General features: G+C 33.3%; 1 protein-coding gene across 1 annotated transcript in view; it reads right to left on the minus strand.

The window, feature by feature from the left end:
* Window positions 1-1,352: 1,352 nt before the first annotated feature.
* Window positions 1,353-23,079, minus strand: part of LOC133174954 (mucin-22-like) — a 43,845-nt gene continuing 22,118 nt past the window's right edge. The window contains exons 9-24 of the mRNA XM_061310046.1: window positions 22,967-23,040; window positions 22,646-22,682; window positions 17,708-17,805; window positions 17,260-17,391; window positions 15,373-15,521; window positions 13,786-13,921; window positions 13,400-13,537; window positions 13,202-13,301; window positions 12,880-12,953; window positions 12,333-12,452; window positions 11,040-11,168; window positions 10,618-10,641; window positions 9,249-9,415; window positions 8,666-8,801; window positions 3,432-3,585; window positions 1,353-2,369 (exon numbers count right to left, since the gene is read on the minus strand). Coding sequence (XP_061166030.1) covers window positions 2,254-2,369; window positions 3,432-3,585; window positions 8,666-8,801; window positions 9,249-9,415; window positions 10,618-10,641; window positions 11,040-11,168; window positions 12,333-12,452; window positions 12,880-12,953; window positions 13,202-13,301; window positions 13,400-13,537; window positions 13,786-13,921; window positions 15,373-15,521; window positions 17,260-17,391; window positions 17,708-17,805; window positions 22,646-22,682; window positions 22,967-23,040 — 1,784 coding nt within the window. The 3' untranslated portion in view covers window positions 1,353-2,253. The remainder of the gene's footprint in view (window positions 2,370-3,431; window positions 3,586-8,665; window positions 8,802-9,248; window positions 9,416-10,617; window positions 10,642-11,039; window positions 11,169-12,332; window positions 12,453-12,879; window positions 12,954-13,201; window positions 13,302-13,399; window positions 13,538-13,785; window positions 13,922-15,372; window positions 15,522-17,259; window positions 17,392-17,707; window positions 17,806-22,645; window positions 22,683-22,966; window positions 23,041-23,079) is intronic.

The raw sequence follows: 23,079 nt of genomic DNA on the forward strand, positions 1-23,079 counted from the left end.
CACTATTGTATCACTGACAACACTTGTATCACTGACAACACTACTGTATCCCCCCAAAAGCTGTTAAATCCCTGTTTACACCATTGTATGCCTGTCAAAATTGCTGTATACCTTAAAACACTACTATATTGGGGTGAATTCACCATTGATTCGACACCTTCTTTAGAAATACATGTAATTAGAAGTTTATAACTTATACAGTGGTATTTCTTTTGAAGATGAGTTAAAATAGAGTAATTCAAGGGTACTTCTACATTTTGGAATGGATAACTGGATATTCTTGAATAATGCAGAAAAAAGGACTTCACCATGGACTGGACATTATTGACATGTTTAAGTATATTATTACAAACTTCACGAACAATACATCGAGAAATAAAATCTAATATGTTCTACATAAACCAACATTGCAGTTTTCGAAATCAGTGTAAAAAAAAACAATAATCTGAGGTGTGAAGCTTCATTTTTGTCTGCAAATGTACATTAAATAATTAACAAAAGGTCCAATTTGAATTTTGAATATATACTCCAAATTAAGCTTTTTTATGACAACTAAAATCTTAGACACTACTATGTCCTTGACAACTCTACTGTGTCCCACTGCCAGACAACAATACCGTATCCTTGACAACACTACTGTGTTATAGACAACAATACTGTATCTTACACAACACTGCTGTATCCTTGACAACACTAGTGTTACAGACAACAAAACTATCTTACACAACACTACTGTAAACTGTATCCTAGACAACACTACTGTATCCTTGACAACTCTTCTGTGTCTCAGACAACACTACTGTATCCTAGACAATACTGTGTATCCTTGACAGCTCTTCTGTGTCTCAGACAACACTACTGTATCCTAGACAACACTGTGTATCCTTGACAACACTACTGTATCCTTGACAACACTACTGTATCCTAGATAACACTGTGTATCCTTGACAACTCTTGTGTCTCAGACAACACTACTGTATCCTAGACAACACTGTATATCCTTGACAACACTGTATATCCTTGACAACACTACTGTATCCTTGACAATCTACTGTATCCTAGACAACACTACTGTATCCTTGACAACACTACTGTATCCTTGACAATCTACCGTATCCTAGACAACACTACTGTGTCCTTGACAACTCTACTGTATCACAACACTACTGTATCCTTGACAACTCTACTGTATCCTTGACTACTGTGTCCTTGACAACTCTACTGTATTCCTGACAACTCTACTGTATCCTTGACAACTCTACTGTATTCCTGACAACTCTACTGTATCCTTGACAACACTATTGTATCCCTGAGAGTTGTACTGAATTCATACCAAATAATGATAACACACAAAAAGTACGCAAGATTTATTATAGAAAAGTATAATTAACATAAACAATGGATTTATTATAGAAAAGTAGAATTAACATAAACAATTTGGAATTGGCACAATGAACAAGCATCTAGTTACATAAAACATAAACAGATTCAATAACATAAAATAATCTGCAAAATGCCAGTATATATTTGTGGAAGAGGATTTCTTATCATTTCTTATCAAACCAAATTTTAACTAACATGTTAATTATGATCTACAGGTATGAATGAACTGTACATGTTATCAAATATTGCACTCAAAAAAATATTGCAGTTTTAAAATGTACATATATGTACCAACATTTGAGACAGGTATTGAAAAGTTAATCATCTTAAAGCCATCCATTTAAAAAAAGTAATAAATTTATTGCACATATTCATGGCAAAACCTTTGGCCTGTTGCTTTGGAGTTTTGCCGCAGTTATTAATATATTAACAAATGTTTATAGACATCAAATCTAAAAACAAATAAAAGGAGGGTTCTGCACTCTGTTCCTAAATATTCCTTTGTCATTAATTCTTCATGATAGTATCGTCTTTTAAATAAAAAGGTATTAAAAAGGCTACATCATAGCTAGTTGTAAAAATGATCAGATTAAATAATAAAATAAGTAAATCTGGTGGGAATGTCATAAATAGTTACTCAAATATAAATGAATTCTGAAATTTTAATTCAAATGGGGAATGATCATACCCATTTTTTAAAGTATCTTTTTGGCATGTACATATAGATAACTAGTCTGATATTGAATATCAACACCTGTTTCTGCCAAACCTATTATTATTATCTATGCAGAGGTAAAGAGCAGACATTTCTATGTGCAGATGCTCTTCTATCCTGCAGGAGTGGTGTGTAGCTCTTCACAAGAGTGAGGTTTAAATGGTGGTCTGTGGCTCTCTATTGCTGGGTGGATCAAAAGGATCATCTGATGATTTACTCACAGCTCCAACATTTGAATATATTTCACCAGGCCCCTGCTTACCACCTTGACCTGATTAAAATTAAAATATCATTAACACAATTACATATTAATTCATGATTGCAAATCAAATCACTAATCATAGCCTTACTGTTCTTAAGAAGATTTCTAGATATTTTCCTATATATTCCCATATAAAACTTTACAATGTGTATTTTTGCCCAACGCTACTCTTAGGGGACCATATTTTAAACAAACTCAAATCTGCACTACCTGAGGATGCTTTCAATTAAAAAATCACTGATCTTGGCCCTGCTGTGCTTGAGCAAAAGATTTGTTAAGATTTTTCCCAATATATTCCATAAAATTTGATAACCGCTCTGCCCCTGGGGAGCCCTGATTTGAACAAACTACTGTACGTGTACAATAATTGGTGTATTCAAAATTTAGCGCAGTCACTGGGTTTTGAGGAGTTGGCATAATCATGAATTAGTGCTACACATGTACGTGCCATGTATTGTATATATAAATGATTTCTTAGCGGTATTCATAAATTAGCCCATCATTGACTACGCCAAAGCTTAACTAAATACTGATGCAGACATACTTCTTTTTGTGTGGGATTAATTTATGCTATGTACTCAATTAATTTCATGCAGAAATTTGCTACAGCATACTTTAGTGCATTTAATTCATACAAAAGAAATTTAAGACACGTAATTTTCTACCCGCACATTGAACAGAAATTGTGATTCCTCAGAGTAATGACCCTGTGGAGTACATTTACAGTATATTGGTTTCAATGTACTGTATGTGTACTTAAAAAAGCAGGCTTCAAATTTTAGCACCTTTGGCACAGAAATTAATGCACTATTTACTGAATACCGCTAAAAAATCATATATTAATACAATATAGGGCACGGAAGTGTGTAAGCACTAATTCATGAATACGCCTACAACTCAATACCCAGTGATTGCGCTAAATTTTGAATACACCAATTTATGTACACGAACAGTATTCAGATTATGGTTGAATTAAGTTGATAGATGGGCGCATTCTTTAACATCCATTAAATTTAATGCAGACTGTATTCATAGTACAATTACAGTGAATTCTTATGAAATCTGACAAACCTTTCAGCTTTATTAATGGATCTTTTTCTAGGGAGAGTCGGACATCCCCCACATTGGCATACTCTGTTTCCCTCTCCTCCTCTGTCGTGTTCTCGTACACGTCACCGGGATTCAGGTAGTTAAGAGCTACCTGGTAACAATACTGGTACTGAGTCTGTAGTGAGAAAACAAGGCTAGTCTCACTTTTAGAGAAAACAAGGCTTATCTACTGATACTTGTCTCACTTGTAGAGAAAGAAAACAAGGCTTATCTACTGATACTAGTTTCACTTATAAAGAGAGAAAACAAGGCTTATCTACTGATATGAGTCTCACTTATAAAGAGAGAAAACAAGGCTTATCTACTGATACTAGTCTCACTTATAGAGAAAACAAGGCTTATCTACTGATACTAGTCTCACTTATAGAGAAAACAAGGCTTATCTACTGATACTAGTCTCACTTATAAAAAGAAATTTACCCAACATTTCTGTGAAATTGTGGATAGACAGTCATTCTAAACCATAACGAGAGGCCCTTGGGCCACAGTGCTCACCTGAGCAATTTTAAGCCCTGCTGGTGGTTCTTAAGATTTTTAAAATATTTTTCTCCTTTATATTCCCATGAAAATTTGTGACCCCATATTAAAGCCAGACACTGACTTTTAGGGGTCTTTGAATGGACTCAACATGAATATGCTTCAGTGTCGATATGACTAACATGGCCTTGCATTACAGAGAAGAACAAGCTTTTCCTGTATATATGCAAATTGTAAAATTTGATCCCAATTTAAGCCATAACCTATGGTCCTCAATTTGAAAAAAAATTGAATCCAATGACATACAACTTGGAAATGTTTGCAAATCAATGCTTCTATTGTGGTTTTGAGAGGATTTTTGAAATTTTTCTTATATAATCCAATGTAAGTTTTGATCTCCTATTGTGGCCCCATCCAATCCCTGGGGGCCATGATTTGAACACTTTGGAATCTGCATTACCTCAGAAAGTTTTCACACAAGTTCTATCCTTTCTGCCCAGTGGTTATTGAGAATTTTTTTAATGATCCCATCCTATTTTTGTCTTTTCTTGATTATCTCCCTTTAAAAGGAGGCTTGGTCCTTCTTTTGAACAATTTAGAATCCCTTAAACCAAGAATGATTTGACCCAACTTTGGTTAAAATTGGACCTGTGGTTTCTCAAGAAGTCAAAAATGTGAAAAGTTTACAGACAAACAGATGCCAGACAATGGCTTATCAGAAGGGAAAATCCCCAATTTACTGGATTTGTCCTTGAAATGTAGATCCTCATTTTATACAAGTACTTAATAATGTGAAATGACTCCTCGATGTTGGTACATGCATTTACATATGACTGTTGATCTACAGCTTTAACATTTACAGCATTATAAACATAGGTAATCAAAGATTGTAAAGCTCACCTTGATGAATAATATATCTAAGACTGATTCTTACACCAAATAAATGTTATGGTAACGTGCATCCCTAGATGCAATATCTACAATATCTACATAAATTTGGTCCAAGTAGGACCTATATATATATATATATATATATATATATATATATATATATATATATATATATATATATATATATATATATATATATATATATATAGTCCCTGAAACGTTCTACTTTCCCACTTGAAAGGTGAGCGAACGCTGAACGAACGCTGAACGAACTGTGAGTGAACGATGTGTGAATGCTGAATGCAACTTGGTGAACGATGTGTGAACGGTGAACGAACGCAGAACGCGAACGGAGCGCAAACGCGAATGCAAAGTGAACGGTGAACGCAAGATGAAAGATATATTCGGAATGCCTCTGATCTTTTCCTTGCATTGAAACTAATTTATTGTATTATAATGTCAGGTGCCAAAAAAAAAAAATAATAATAAATAAGTAAACAAATAAATGAATGAATAATTAAGTCAGTAAAATAAATTCTCCAAAATTGTCCTCAGAAAGACGATGCATGCACATTAAGTTTTTAATCACACGATTTTTATCGCATTAAAACATTGCAATTGTTGCCGAACGCTGAAGTATAAAAGATATTGTTTTTAGTTGGAAAATAAAAATGTTTATTCTTAGTTGATAACAAATCAGAGAAATCTTATGATTTATAGAATGAATTAAAGCGGTTGTAACTTATATTCATATATATATATATCTCCGTGTCAAGGCGATTTCGTGTAAAGTAATGAAAAAATAAATTAATTACATTTATACGCTTGTATTTTAAATATTTAAAACAATAATATATTATGTGTCATTTCTATTTTTCATTATGATTTATTGAGCAGACGTCTACATGCATCTCTAGATGGCCGTGATTATACTCGGACAAGATCATGATGATACAAAGATACATATTCATATTATTTGTTATAAATTCAATTTTCAGAACTTGATATTGAAGTAATATGGTGTTATAGTTTTTATTAAACAGACAAATGAGAGAGAGAGAGAGAGAGAGAGAGAGAGAATAATATTCAGTTTTAGCCCCCCCCCTCCTTTCAGGCTTCACCAAATGTTTGTACCTATATCAAACAAAAACTCAGAAATTTTTTTTCTAAATATATCAGACAGTGAAAGTAATTTTTTTTTTTTATCAACAAATCATATCCATTTGTTTGACAGTCATACTCGTTTTTTATTTTCCTGCTTCAAGTTCACACGAAGTCCACGTGCTTGTCCTGTCAATCAAAATCATTCGACACTGTGCAGTTGTGAAAGTTTCGTCACATCGAAGATGAAGTGTGAGTATTTCCAACAAGTTATAACATTTATTTTTATCATTTCTAGATTTGATTCTAACATTTGAATAATAAATTAGTAAAATACATTAGGCATTAACACTTGAATGTGAAACATACTCTCTGCCAATTTCAAATACCACCGCTGACACGTGTACATTTTGATCTACTATTGTTTTGTGACTTTTTTAGATGCATGTTTGTTTTGAGACTGAAATTTTTGTTCTAAAAAAGACCATAGCTTTTTTTAAAATGTTAATTAAAACATTCTGGAAATACGGTACTGACTAAGTCACCGATTTCGGGGTGGGTGGTGGGGGGGGTGGGGGGGGGGGTATTAATCATATCGATTAGCAAACATATAAAGTTACGGTGAAGAAAGTTTTTTTTCTCTATAACTATAGACTTTACATATTACAGTAGAGAAATTCTGTAGTGCATTACATTTTAAATAAATATTTTCTTTAACCACACTATCAATTTAATTCGTTCTAAAGATAATAAATTAACAGGATATCCGCAGTACTATGTATAACTCTCAGAACTAGTACTAGTTCTATTATATTTTCTGTAGTAATTGAAAAAAAAAAACTTATTAGAAATAAATATTTTCATAATTTTGCTGCGTAATTATTTGACTTGAATAATTATATCTCCATTAATGATTTGTCGTCTTTAACAAAACAACAAAATGTTGCAGTGCTTGAAGTATTTGCACATTGCCCTTAGTTAAATTTAATATTTCAGCATCGTTCTACATAGGTACAGAATGTGCTTGTAACAACATTTATTTTCCAGAGTAATTTAATAAATAACCTGACAGCTAAATTAAAATAATAAAAATATATATCGTAGATATTTTTCCTCATGAAATAATGATTCTTCAAACACGATATGTTGTTAATAAATTAAAAAAAAAAACCTGTAACTCCTTAACTACAAAAAAATAAGTCCTTCGGAGTTCCAAATGGCAATGAAAACTGAACGATAGGTGAACGCTGAACGCAAGGTGAACGCAAAGTGAACAGAACGAAGAGCGAACGCTGAACGCTTTGTGAACGGTGAACGCGAGCGCACGGTGAACGCAAAACTGTGAACGGAGAGCGAACGATGAACGTACGGTGAATGAACGGTGAATGCACGCTGAACGAACGGTGAGCGAACGGAAAAATGGGAAAGTAGAACGTTTCAGGGACTGTATATATATATATATATATATATATATATATATATATATATATATATATATATATATCTTGAAAATGAACCTGCTCCAAATATATCCAGCTTCCAAAGCATACCTGGTAGTTGTTCATCCCTAGTAACATGCATAATCAATGCAAGTTGGCTTATAGTTTCTAGGGCTCTAAAACTTTAACCTGTTCATTCACCTGGAAAATTTTGGTCAGATCCAGCATCTGAAGCAAATCTGTAGTGTGCAAACCTAGATACATCATGCAAACAAGTTTGGTAACCAAAGAACTTATACTTATTTTGGAATTCACCTGCTTCAAAAATTTAACCTGATCACTGATCCAGAAAAAGTAGGTCAGATCCAGCATTAGCTGCAGAACTGTAGTTCCAAACAGCCCTAAATGACCTTGGAATGTCAGTTTTAAAAATTCACATTCCAACATCCATGTTGGGGTCATGGTAAAATTATTTATCTATCAAAGAATATACACATGCCAAAAAAATTAAATATTGTCAATCAAGTCATCTATATCTTCTATAAAAGAGGACAATATGTATATAAAAAAGAAATTAGATATAAACTTAGGTATGTTATTGCTACCTGACATGGACGTCAGAATGCCAATAGGACTGTTTGGAACTGTTGAAAGATAAAGTAACAAGATTATGAGTAACATGTATGCTTAATTAACACATACTATGCTTTCCTTTTTCTTAAGGGGGTGGGAGGGGGGCAAATGCATATGATATAAGAAATACATGTAACACCTGAACTGAGCGACAAAAAAGTGTCGACGTAAAATCAAAGGCTTTATCGATGCTTAGATCTGTAGCTCTCTGGTTTGTCTATTCGAATTTCCTCAACCAGAAAGCTACAGTTCTTCAGCTCATCCAGCATCTGAAGCAAGTCTAGTAGTATGCAAGTTTGGTTCAGATAGGGCTTTTAGTTTCTTGGGCATGGACCTGCTCCAAAAACTTAAACCTGGTCACAGATCCAGATATGTAGGTCAGATCCAGCATCCGAAGCAGGTCTGATAGTGTCCATCTCAAGATGCATCATCCCTCCAAGTTTGGTCAAGGTAGGTCATATAGTGACTGGGGATTGGACTTGCTCCTAAAACTTTAACCATGACACTCAGGCTAATGCCTAAACTGGGGATATGGCATAAGCTCATCTTGACTTTGTTTTTTTATTTTGCAAGTGGTGCTTCTTGTAAAATTGCATGATATAAATTTCTCACATATATTTCAAAATCTACAGTATATAGGTTTTTATTCCTGACCTTTGACCTTATGACCTCTGGCTTCCTGATCTGAAGCTGTCGTACACAGTGATAGATGTTTACTTCATTGTACCAGTCTATCCCATCCAGAATATTACACACAGCACAGTAAAGACCACTCTGTGTAGCTCCATTCCTAAAATCAAAGTTTATTAAGATAATTAAGTTTTCCACAAGGGATAAACATTAAAAACATTTCACAAAGTTAAAGGTTTCTTTATTTCCAAAAGCCCAGTACAACGATTTTTCCTTTTCCCTGAGGTTTACAGAATTTCAATAATAATACATGGATTTTTTTAAATTTTCCAGAGGTTTACAGAATTTTGATAACTGGTTTTTGTTTCAAAATATTATGTGCCTAATTAAGCAATACTCATATTTGGTAAAATCATTATTGCACTAATTCATTTAAATTCCATGATAATGTAATTAATATATCAAATACTGATGGTTCTAATATTCCTATATCATGTACTTGTTCCAAATAATTCATGATCTGCATATATGCTGACACTTGAGCAAAGATAAAATAAAATTTGAGCAGTACTAAAATAAGAACATTATGACTAATTCAATCAGAGACCTGCATATGACGACCACCGGTTTCTGTTCTCCTAGCTGGGTTTGACGTTTCTGAACTTCGTAATGCAAGCAGTGCAGCAGCTTCTGAGCTTCAGGTAGTTCATTGGTTGACCTCCAACCGCTGCCCACGAATATCTTAACCTCCATCTCCAACTCATTCTCTATATCCTATGTAAAGTAGGACTCTAGACAAACTCTTGTATAAACATTTACAAGCAACCGAAATCTATATAAATGCTTACCTATTAAGAATGCAAATTTATTGATAGAGTTTAAATTTTGGATTTCATAACTTGAGAAGCAAAGTCAATGAATTTCACAGAGGGACATTCAGGACACATTTTCTTTAAAGTCTTGATCAGCTATGCTTGATGAACATTGAGCAAGGGAAATTCAAATAAAATAATTTATTTACCACCAAACCACTTTATATTTGAACTGTATGCTAAAGATTTGGAATTTTATTATGGGTCCTTTAAACAATATATATAGTATTTAATACATATAGATCAAATAGCTTTGCCCTCTGAGTGCAGATAAAACTGGTAAAACATTAATATACCACAACATTTTTTTCTTTCCCTGCTCAACTTTAGTTTACTAAAAATGAGTGGGAGTGGGGGGGGGGGGGGGAGGGGTATTTTGATTTGATAGGTAACATTTCTACTGCCAGCAGTGATATCTATATAAATATCATTACACTGTTAGAATCCAATGACAAATGAGGAAGCCATTCAGTATACTGTATACATTTGTATTTTAACTTGACTCACATTCGGCAATTAATATGCTTTATCACGAGTGTGCTTTTTCATGATTGCCATAAGCGTAAAAATCTATGTAGAATCTCTTGATTTCTATAAACTTGAATATGAATAGCACAATATCATGATAATACTCAGAAGTCTACTTGATACACACTATACTTTGACTATGCTATAAGTTCATATACAGGAATTATGTAGCAGGTTATTGGAAAGCTATGCTGAACTACAACGTTAACAGAATACAAAATACAGTAAAACTCATCTCGTACAAACACGGATATTGCGAATTCACAGATATAGCGAAGTTTTCTTGGATTCCCAGTTATATAAATTAAATGAATTCCTTATACGGATATAACGAATTGCGGATATAGCGAAGTAATTTCACAGATCCTAGTGACTTCGTTATAAGCGAGTTTTACTGTATTTGATATGCTGTGTAAACATTATGAAGCAATCAAGCAAATGCCCCATTAATAAGGCATGATAAATTTCTTGTCACACAAAAGAAAACCTGTATGCATATATTTATGGGAATATTATTCATTATATGTTTTTTTTTTTAAATTTCACTTGGCATGGATATGCTTGCTGTCTCCTTACCTCGTCATTGTCAATGGCATTTTGCTATAAAGATGATGTCAACAAATTATCATAACAACACAAACTCAGTCTACGGAGAGTGGAAATTGCAGTATTTGAAATTTCACTATTATAAGAGAAATACCTCCCCTAAGACTTTCATCTTCAGTAAAAATTTGTTTTACATTTTGCTTTTATTTAAGTACACTTAAAACACATAAAAATATGTAGCAGTAAAATGTGTCCAGCATTTACTCCTTATAGGTTTTCTGTGGCCTTTGTATGCATACCTTGTTTGTGAGATTTACTGTGAGCTCGGTCACACAGTCCTGAGGTTCGGATACCCCGTTGTCTGTAGATACATACCGTGTTCGTTATGTTTACTGTGAGCTCGGTTACACAGTCCTGGGGTTTGGATACCACCGTTGTCTGTAGATACATACCGTGTTTGTTATGTTTACTGTGAGCTCAGTCACACAGTCCTGGGGTTCGGACACCCCCGTTGTCTGTAGCACCAGACGACCCCATTCTGATGTCTGTTCTAAAGCTGGGAAGAAACATTCCTCATAGTCCTGTAAAAAATACACAGCATCTCGTAAAAAAAAGATCTATTCTAGATACAGTTGAACCTCTTTATTCAAACTCGATGGGACTGAGAAAAACTTAGTGATATCTGCCGATTCAAGATATCGAGGTTAAAATAGATGAAGAAAATTGGCTGAGACATCTAACTCACTTTGACTTATCCAAGGTATTTAAGTTAATGAACCAAAGTTCAACTACACATCAAACCAAAAATTTGTAAAAGTGCTTAGCATAGTTTCATAAATTTCTGGTTAAAACTCTTTATAAATAAATGTTTAAGGAAATTTTACACAGTGTCAGTCCCAACATTTTTTTTCGAAAACAAGTCTATATATTTTAGTATATATTACGTAACATGTTTTAAACTTAAACATGTATAACCTTGCATACACTTGATTCTGTCTACCTTCCAGATTACAGGGCCTAGGGATTGGACAAAACTGACTCTAAACTATGTAAGGATACTTGCAATATGTGTTAATGTAGACATTTTTGGAATGGATGTTTTCATAGTAAATTTTTCAAATAACATTTCTGTCTTCATATTACAATGTATGATTTTGAACTGCAACAGTAACCCCATCCTTATTCTAGAGGTTACAACTTGAAAACTAAATTATTCTAGATGCAATGCTTGTAAACAGCTATTTACTGTTTTAACTAATTTCAACCTAGTGCTCTTTCTGGTATTACAGATCTTTAAGATTTCCAATTATATTCTTGGGTTTTAAAAAATTGTCCTTTATGCTTTTACCTGCAAAAATAAATTCCAGTTTTAATCATTAATGAACAAAGTTAATAAAAAAAAATTTTGAATCTCTATTGTGGTCCCATAAAGGATCCAGGGCCATGGTTTTGAACAAACTTAAATCTATGCTTTATATTACTTTTTAGCTGAATGTTTATTACCTTTTCTGACTTTGAAGTGAATGATTAAAATTTTAAAATTTTAGATTTTAAGAACCTACCCTATTTTCTTTCTTTTTTTTTTTACGAACTCCTATAGGAACTTTGCAATTGGTTAGACAGACAGACAGACAATAAACAAACTTTGGTCAGGAAAGCTCACCTGAGCCTCCTGCTCCATTAAGTTTAATATAACAAATCTGACAGAACAAGTCTTTTGTAAATAATCCAATGATATAACTTACTTCTTCATCCAGAAGAACAATAGATGAGCACTGGTAATCATAGACCATGGACCAGAAGTCTGCAATGGTAGATGGAAGGGGGTACTGAGTAACCAGGAATCCCTCCCTGTTCCAACTCGTCTGAAATACACAAGTCCACAAGGTTTTAAATAAATGTCATCCTACAGATATTGGTTATCAATACCATCAATGGTAAAAAAAATGTTTGTTTTAAACACAAAGTTTCATTATAAATTTAGCAATACAGCATTTACCCTGTATTCAGAGAAGGGGGGTTAAATTAATATAAAGGCCACAAATTTCAAGGTAATATGATCAACATAAGAACAATAATACTCAAGTGTTTTTCATCATGTGAGACACTAAAACATAATTTTCTTTTACATTTAAAGACCTAAATGAGAAAGACTGCTAAGATGGTTAGACTTCATCTGAAGCCTGAGTCAACAAAGAAGAAATGTAGGGATATGCAGTTAACAAAGTAAATATTCATAAATGTTAAAGTAAATATTATACTGTATATATCTAATAAACTATGTAAACTCACAGGCATTATCACAGCATTGATATAGTCAGCATCCTCTCCATAATTAGAGTCTAAACGAACCCGATAATTATCAACTGAAAAATAAAATTACATAAAAAAAGGATTTATTTAAAAATGATTTTATATCCTGCACATATAATTATGTTTATTATTTTTTTTAACAGTTTCTTGTACATGTAAATGAATAAAGATGATTGTAAAATTATTGTTCCCAAAAATGAACTTCAAGTTAGTAATGGTCTCCTCAACTCTCTTACTAACATTTCTTACTTCAACAATGTGTTGCAGAAATTAAAACTTTTACATGTACAAGCAAATTTACCTGGGAGATTATCCTGGGATCTATTTTTAGACTGATTACTGGGATGAAGAGCATCTTGGTAATCTGTCATCTGATATTCAGGTCGCAGCGCATTCAATCTCTATAACAGGATATCAATAATGAATCAGAGCACTATATTTTTGTCCACTAAATATCTGTAATTTAATTTGAATCAATATTTTGTTTCCCACTAAGTACCTCAAATTCTGTACTAATTCTTTGGACAACTTTAGGATCTTTGACTCCTTTGAATTTGGCGACCATTTCTCCAGATATTGCTGCATCAGGATTAGCAAATGCCTCCATCAAAATGAAGTGTAGGAAAGTGAACTGATCCTAAAACAGACAGCGGAGATTTGAATAGTTTAGAGAGTCGGTACAATGAAACCTGCTACAATGTATATTATTACAAAAGAACAAGAGTGCGCAATGAGATTTAAGCACATTTAGCTGCAGAATGATATTTATATAACCCCAATATAACTTTATCCAAATTTAACATTATCAAATTCTTAGCAGCCTAGACTTTGTTTGAAGATGTAAAAATGAGCAACAAGTTCCAAAATTCCAGAATGACAACATACCAGAGTCTGAATCATCTTTGTCCTGTTCTTCCTCATAGTTTTGGCAAAGCGGACAATGTCTACAGACCCGGTTTTACGTCCCTGTTTCCACAAGGCATCAAGTCCTATATAGGTGCCTGTTCTTCCTACCCCCGCACTGTAACAGACATCAATGATTTAAACATAAACTAAATGGTCACCCGCACTGTAACAGACATCAATGATTTAAACATAAACTAAATGGTCACCTGTCATTCCATTTATCGCTCAAAATTTGAGTTGAATTTTTTTTAAATAAAGGAAATTTTAAAAATACAAAAACTAGAAATATGTCCATAGGACATGAATGCCCCGCCGAGGGTATATTAGTAATGCAACATTTTAACACAAATTGAGAAAAGTGAGGTCAAGGTCAAAGGAAAGGTAAAGGTCAAAAAACATTGATGCAGTTGAATAGCTCTCATCGGTATGTATCAGCATATGAAGTTTGACACTAATTTAAGAAAAGTGAGGTCAAGGTCAGAGGAAAGGTCAAGGTCAAAAAATGTTGATGCAGTTGAAAAGGTTACATCAGTATGTATAAGCATATGAAGTTTGATGAAAATATTATGAATGGTTTCTTTAAAAATGAGCTAAACACTAATTTAAGAAAAGTGAGGTCAAGGTCAAAGAAAAGGTCAAGGTCAAAATATATTGATGCAGTTGAATAGCTCTTATCGGTATGTATCAGCATATGAAGTTTGACACTAATTTAAGAAAAGTGAGGTCAAGGTCAGAGGAAAGGTCAAGGTCAAAAAATGTTGATGCAGTTGAAAAGGTTACATCAGTATGTATCAGGATATGAAGTTTGTTAAAAATATCTTGAATGGTTTCATTAAAACTGAGCTTAACTCTAATTTAAGGAAAGTGAGGTCAAGGTCAAAAGAAAAGTCAAGGTCAAAAAATGTTGATGCAGTTGAATAGCTTACATCAGTATGTATCAACATATGAAGTTTGATTACACTTTCTTGAATGGTATCTTTAAAACTGAGCTAAACACTAATTTAAGAAAAGTGAGGTCAAGGTCAAAAGAAAGGTCAAGGTCAAAAAATGTTGATGCAGTTGAATAGCTTACGTCAGTAGGTATCAACATATGAAGTTTCATTACACTATCTTGAATGGTATCTTTAAAACTGAGCTAAACACTAATTTAAGAAAAGTGAGGTCAAGGTCAAAGGAAAGGTCAAGGTCAAAAAATGTTGATGCTGTTGCATAGCCCTCATCAATATCTATCAGCATATGAAGTTTGATAAAAATATCTTGGATAGTTTCTTTGAAACTGAGCTTTGAACAGAGCTAAACGCAAAGTGTGACGGAAGGACAGACGGAAGGACAGAAGGACGGAAGGACGGAAGGACGGAAGACGGACATGACAAACACTATATGCCCCGGCCATATTCATGGCGGGGCATAAAAATTACCTCAAATACTCCATGCAAATACTTTGTCCTTTATTTAACAGTATATCATTTAATGGAATATAATTCATCATTACTACCTCAAGTTGTTTATACATAATTATCAAGTCATTCTTCCTACATGAAGCATATCACTTAATTTACAGCTAACCTGCAATGAACCACAGTGGGCCGCGCTTCATACTCTGTACTGTTTCCTGTGACCTTTCGGAAAAACTGTAGAAGCTGGAAGGCATCCGGAACTCCGTGGTCCGGCCACGCTGTAAAGTGGTACTGAGTCACTATCCTACTCTCATCAGTCTAAAAAAGGGGTATTCCAAGGGTGTAAATATCAGTGTGTAAGGTCAAGGCTATCAGGTATTTGGGTCAATTAACATTACAGTACAGATACCAATGTTAACATCAATTTTTTATTTTGATTTTGGGCATTACTATACATGTACATGATTTCAACTGAAGGGTAAATATATTTTAGTAAATGTTACCTAACTATTAGGTATTCAAATTACATATAGTCTATAAAGTCCCACATATTGGAAGTCATGTTTTCTGTTTTATTTCACTAACTTTAATTCAAAAAGGTTACTGATATTTTTCAACAAATTATGTCCTTAACAGAGGTTTTGTATTTCCACATAGTAACATGAAACAGTATGTAAAATTTACAATGAGAAAATAAAAATAGTCTTCCTTGTAATAAAATAACTTATAGCAGGAAACTCTAAAGAGAATCAATAACACGGATCTAACATCTTGTTAAATAATGGCAACTAGAAGGAAGTCTGTGAAAGTAAATAGTCCTCATGTTTCTAAAGCAACAGGCTTCTTTTACATTAATATACTTACCTTTGCAAAAGGCCCATAAGCCTTGATGGCTAACAAAGTATCACAAATGTCTTGAGCAACTATAAGGAATCTGTGAAATATTGCATTTATATACATACCTTTTAAATTTAAATAAAAACTTCCAAACTTTAGACATTTAGAACTTGCCTTATTTTCAATGACAATTTAGTTGGAATCAGCTGCAAATTCTGTCCTTTTTTCTGCCTTCAGGGCTTTTATTTTTTTCTGTGATCTTGAATTTCCTGCAGGGCTTTTATTTTTTATCTGTGACCTTGAATTTCCTGCAGGGCTTTTATTTTTTATTTGTGACCTTGAATTTCCTGCAGGGTCTTTATTTTTTATCTGTGACCTTGAATTTCCTGCAGGCCTTTCTTTTTATCTGTGACCTTGAATTTCCTGTAGAGTCTTTATTTTTTATTTGTGACCTTGAATTTCCTGCAGGGTCTTTATTTTTTAATCTGTGACCTTGAATTTCCTGCAGGCCTTTCTTTTTTATCTGTGACCTTGAATTTCCTGCAGGGCTTTCATTTTTTATTTGTGACCTTGATTTTCCTGCAGGGCCTTTATTTTATATCTGTGACCTTGAATTTCCTGCAGGGTCTTTATTTTTTATCTGTGACCTTGAATTTCCTGCAGGGTCTTTATTTTTTATCTGTGACCTTGAATTTCCTGCAGGCCTTTCTTTTTATCTGTAACCTTGAATTTCCTGCAGGGCTTTAATTTTTTATTTGTGACCTTGAATTTCCTGTAGAGTCTTTATTTTTTATTTGTGACCTTGAATTTCCTGCAGGGTCTTTATTTTTTAATCTGTGACCTTGAATTTCCTGCAGGCCTTTCTTTTTTATCTGTGACCTTGAATTTCCTGCAGGGCTTTCATTTTTTATTTGTGACCTTGATTTTCCTGCAGGGCCTTTATTTTATATCTGTGACCTTGAATTTCCTGCAGGGCTTTCATTTTTTATTTGTGACCTTGATTTTCCTGCAGGGCTTACTTTTACATCTGAAATCTTGATTTCCTACAGGGCCTTACCATTATTTATGTGGGCTTGATTTTCCTGCAGGGCTTTACCTTTATATCTATGAGCTTGATTTTTTTGATGGGTCACACCATTTTAAATGTGAGCTTTATTTTCCTGTAGGGCCTTACTTTTTTTTTTTATTTGTGAGCTTGATTTTCGTGATGGGGAATTACCTTTACATCTGTGAGCTTGATTTTCCTGACTACAAATACTGGGAACACATTTTCAGAATCAGTGACGACTCTCAGCTTGTCGTAGCAGTTCATGGCTTTCTTTTCTTGTGGCCAATACTGATGGCATTTAAGCTATAGACAAGACAGAAAGCAAGTACAGTTAATCAGTTTAACAAAAAATTAAAACATGTCTCATTTATGCTATTAATGAAGTCATTTTATTTCATTTCAAGAAGTATACGTGTACTTCAAATAATGGTTTATTAATTGGATATAATGAATTTAAATATCACTGAAAATTGCTTTATACCTGCATATTTGCTTCCTATTACATGTACATTCATGTTTGATGGGATGAATATGTGAGTAGCTTTGAGTGTCAAAACAACACAGTTTTATCCTATGTATTTGTGAAACAACTCTCAAACAAAAGGGGGTGTATACCTACCCTATTCTTTTCTTTGAGGTTTGTTACCATGACAATTTTTCGGACATCTTCTTGCCAGACCATACTCCAAAAATCAGCTGTTGTACTTTTCAAAGGACCTGATAATTCAGATTTATTAAATTGCATGTAGTATGAATCAAGATTTAACTATAAATCTTCTTTTTGATAATTATAGCATTAGGGTTGGACACAGGTACTTAGCGATAAAGTGCATGTTTACACTGCTGAAACTATTTATTCTTAGCTAGAATGCTAAAAAAAGTTTTTTCTTGAGCTCTTTGTAGCTGTGTCTTTTAGCATCACTGTAATCATGACAACAGCTTGAAGCAGTTTATGTGAAACTTGCATTTCATAGCCAAAATGAACATTATTATTTTTGATAATATTTTTAAATTAACTTGTTTGTTGATCTCTTGTAAAATAAAGTTTACATAAAATCAGATGTTATAGTCTTTTATACATATGTTAATGTACGTACTCAAATCACATATGTTACATATCATATATTTTGATCAATAGATCCAGGTATCATTAAAATGTACTACATCAATTAAAAAAAATTTAGAAATAGTACCATGCCGTTTAGTGATGTTCCAATTAATCCATTAAATCGATTATGTAATCAAAATGGCCCCCGATTATAGATAATCGATGAAAATTTTGATAATCATTTAAGAGCTAAAAGTAAATTATTCCTAGGATTTCTTGATTCATTTTTCTTTTAAATTAACTAAAACTTAAATAATATCATAAATGAATCCAATGATACAAAACACATCAAAAATGCATTTTAGAAATCATTCCGGATTTTTTTTTTTACTTATTTACACTTCATTCAAAGTTTAACAAATTTAATACTTGAAATTAATCAATTATTAATCAATTATGGTGAATCCCATTATTCCAATAATCGATTATAAAAAAATATGATTTCCCATCACTAATACTGTTTCATCTTTAAGGGTATCCAAACCTACATAAAAAATCATTCAATGAGCTGAATTCCTAAGTGAAAAGCTTATTCCAATGAACATGAGCTGCACAGTGCCTTCTACATTCGATAATCTTGCCCATAGAAATAAATGCTGATTAGTCAAAATCAAAAAGCTGGAATATTCTTAAATTAGACAATGGAAAAACAACACATTTTACACAAATTTAATCAAAAAAATAAATTAAAACTCTAAGCAAATTCTTCAGTGCATAGTGCTTTAAAAATTTAACCAGATGTCTCTGATGAGACTGTAGCTCTACTGCTGGGTACTTGGACAGTCTTATTGAAATCTGACTGAAACTATAAAAAGAGTAGCATTTTTTAGAAAATTTCACAGGAATTTTAATTTTTTAAAACCTTGACAACATGGTTTGTCAAAATCAAAAAACCCATAAAAGTATTATGCATTTTAGTCTAGTCCACTTGTGTACCAAGTCCAAAACTAGTGGAGGAGTAATGTTTTGTAAAGGATACACAGAATTTAATTTTTATAAACCATGACAACCTTGTTTGTCAGAATCAAAACATAGGTAATCAGAGATTACAGAGCTCACCTCAACGAATGTTGCCTTTAAGTAAGGCAAAGTCCCACACTAAACTAATAATCTAGGAGTGTGCATCCCTAGATGCAACATTTATGCAATTTTGGTCTGATAGGGCTTGCAGTTACTTGGTAATAGACTTATCTGAAAACTTAAAACTAGTCACTCATCCAGAAAATGTAAGTCAAAACCAGCATCCGAAGCAAGTTTTGAGATTGTTCGTCCCTTGATGCATCATCCATGCAAGTTTTGATCAGATAGGCCTTATAGTTACTTGGAAATGAGATCTGCTCCAAAAATTTTAATCTGGTTATTCATCCGGAAAATGTAAGTCAGATCCAGCATCCAAAGCAAGTCCAGTAGTGTGAATCCTTAGATGTATCATCCATGCAAGTTTGGTCAATATAGGGTTTATAGTTACTTAGAAATGACATCTGCTCCAAAAACTTTGACCTGGTCACTCATCTGGAAAAAATAGGTCAGATCCAGCATCCGAAGCAAGTCCAGTAGTGTGCATCCTTAGATGTATCATCCATGCAAGTTTGGTCAATATAGGGCTTATAGTTACTTGGAAATGAGATCTGCTCCAAAAACCTTAACCTGGTCACTCTTCCAGAAAATATAGGTCAGATCCAGCATCTGAAGCAAGTCCAGTAGTGTGCATCCTTAGATGTATCATCCATGCAAGTTTGGTCAATATAGGGTTTATAGATACTTGGAAATGAGATCTGCTCCAAAAACCTTAACCTGGTCACTCATCCGGAAAATATAGGTCAGATCCAGCATCTGAAGCAAGTCCAGTAGTGTGCATCCTTAAATGTATCATCCATGCAAGTTTGGTCAATATAGGGCTTTTAGTTACTTGGAAATGAGATCTGCTCCAAAAACCTTAACCTGGTCACTCATCAGGAAAATATAGGTCAGATCCAGCATCTGAAGCAAGTTCAGTAGTGTGCATCCTTAGATGTATCATCCATGCAAGTTTGGTCAATATAGGGCTTATAGTTACTTGGAAATGAGATCTGCTCCAAAAACCTTAACCTGGTCACTCATCCGGAAAATGTAGGTCAGATCCAGCATCTGAAGCAAGTCCAGTAGTGTGCATCCTTAGACGTATCATCCATGCAAGTTTGGTCAATATAGGGCTTATAGTTACTTGGAAATGAGACTTGCTCCAAAAACTTTAACCTGCTCCAAAAACTTTAACCTGCTCCAAAAACATTAACTTGGTCATTCTTTAGCTGAAATTGCAGCATCTGAAACCTTGACTGGTACAATGAAACACACTAGAAGCATCCTCCATGCATCTCTGACTAATATAGGCCATAGAAGTACTTGAAAAGAAAACTGCTCCAAAAACCTTAACCTGGGACGCCGACGCCGAGGGTATTACATAAGCTCCCCCAACTTCGTTGAGGTGAGCTAAAAACCATCAAAATCTTTATGTATCTTAGTGTAGTGAGCTTGTGCACAAAGTCATCTTGATATTGGACTGAAACTATAAGAGGAGTAGGGTTTTGAATGAATTTCACATTTCTATTTTAGTAACCATGGCAATACCATTTGTCAAAATCAAAAACCAGTATTATGTATCTTAGTACAGTGTACTTGTGTACCAAGACTTACTGAAATTGGACAAAAACTGTAGGAGGAGTAGCATATTGAGAGAATTTCACAGAAATTCCTGTTTAGTAACCATAGCAACACTGTTTGAAAAAAAATCAAAACCAATAACAAGAATTATGTATCCTAGAAAAGTGTTCTCTTGTACCAATCTTATTGAAATCAGACCAATAATGTTGGAGGAGTAGTGTATTGAAAGAATTTAACAGAAATTTCTATTTTTAGTAACATGGTAAAACCGTTTAATGAAATCAAAAACAGATAAACAGAATTATGTATCTAAGTATAGTTACTTGTGTACCAAATCTTACTGAAATTCGACGAAAATTGTAAAAGGAGTAGTGTTCTGAAAGAATTTTTGAGAAATTTCTATTTTCAGTAACCATGGCAACATCATTTGACAAACTAAAAAGCTGATAAAAAGCATTATGTATCTGAGTATAATGTTCTTGTGTACCAAGTCTTATTGAAATTGGACCAAAACTGTAAGAGGAGTAGTAATTTGAAAAAGGGACACCTTATTATAGCAAAGCTCTTCTGGTCTCTGACCAGTAGAGCTAAAAATTAGTGTTAAAAAAAGTAAACATTAAATTAACTAGAACTGTCCAAAAGGGACAAATACCCCCCGCTGGGTTTTTTAGAGAAGGTGCCAAATTACTAATATTTTATGGATCTAAGTGGTTATATTCACAATTTTCTTATAAACATTTAGAGTAAAAATATAATTGCTCATTATATTTTTTAAATGAATGAAACTAAGGTGCAACCTAATAAAATAGCAACACTAATACATTGTAATTACTTTGTTTTTTAATACATTGCAACTATCTTTCATCTTTGTGGGACATGACACTGAAATTGATTGTTGAAAAAAAACAACATACATGTATTATACAAAATCAAATTAATCTTGATAACTTTATATTAAATTTATTTTAAAAATAAAAGGCTGGTCAGTACTTTGACAGACAATAAATTACAATTAAGAGAATTAGAGAACAGAAATCTTTAATTCTTTTGCCAAATTCCCAGGAGATATAGATAACGCCTGCTTGATCAGAGATGCCCTAACAACTTCCCACACTGAACTCATTAATTAATCTTTAACTGGATGCATGTCCATTCATTACTCCCAAGGGACAAATGGATTTACACTATCTGCTGTGTAATGTAAAAACTGTTTTTAATACCTGGTGATGCTTTTTTTTTTTAGTTTTAATGAGTAGTTTTAAGCTGTAGTTCACATTTTTGTACACTTCAGATGTTCTAGATTCTATGTCTCAAACCTTAGACATTTATAAACCCATAATGACTAAGTCAATAAAAATGAAAAAAAAAAAATCTGTAAAATGCAGAAAAATTATCCAATAATGTTGAAAATACCAGGTGTACATCTTCATATGGTAGATAATGAGTGTACAAATTTTCATACAAATCTATGCAATAGCCTCTGAGAACAGGTCCGGACAAAACCATACAATAAAAATGAAAAAACACCTGTAAAATGCAGAAAAATTATCCAATCATGATGAAAAAACCAGGTGCACACCTTCATATGGTGAATAATAAGTGTACAAATTTTCAGACAAATCCTTGCAATAGTTTCCGAGAAACAGCCTGGACAAAATCTCGTCTACAGACAGACGGACAGACAGACGGACATGGTGATTCCAATATACCCCCCCTAAACTTCGTTTGCGGGGGGGTATAAAAAACATGTTCTTTAAGTTTCACTGAAGAACTGTACTTTTGTCAAAGCATTACATGGAGAATACATACCTTGTGTTGCAATATATGCCTTCTTTTTCTTAAAACCCTGCATTTAGAAATAAATTTTCTATTAATCCACTTATATAAAACCAGAAGTCTCTGATGAGACTGTGGCTCTACTGGTTTGTACTTACATTAGAGGAAAAGTTGCATCTGTATTATAGTTTTATAAATACATGCATCCTATTCACACATAAACTGCAGAATTTTTTTTTTTACAATGAGATAACAGACACCATACTATAGAGCTGATAGACATGCATGTACATCACACATTTTCTCTACATAATACTTCATTGGATGCTTTGAAGGTACCGAGCTGATACTCACATCTATATAATTAGCATTAATATAATCTGTGTGTCCTGGAGGTAAACCTCTTAATTTAACTCGGGAGTGATCATCTACAAATGAAAAGATTCAGATTATATGACTTAAGATTC

This window comes from Saccostrea echinata, unplaced genomic scaffold, assembly GCF_033153115.1.
Source record: "Saccostrea echinata isolate AGI-Se365-2 ecotype Australia unplaced genomic scaffold, CSIRO_AGI_Sech_v1 ptg000060l, whole genome shotgun sequence".
Lineage (NCBI taxonomy): Eukaryota > Metazoa > Mollusca > Bivalvia > Ostreida > Ostreidae > Saccostrea > Saccostrea echinata.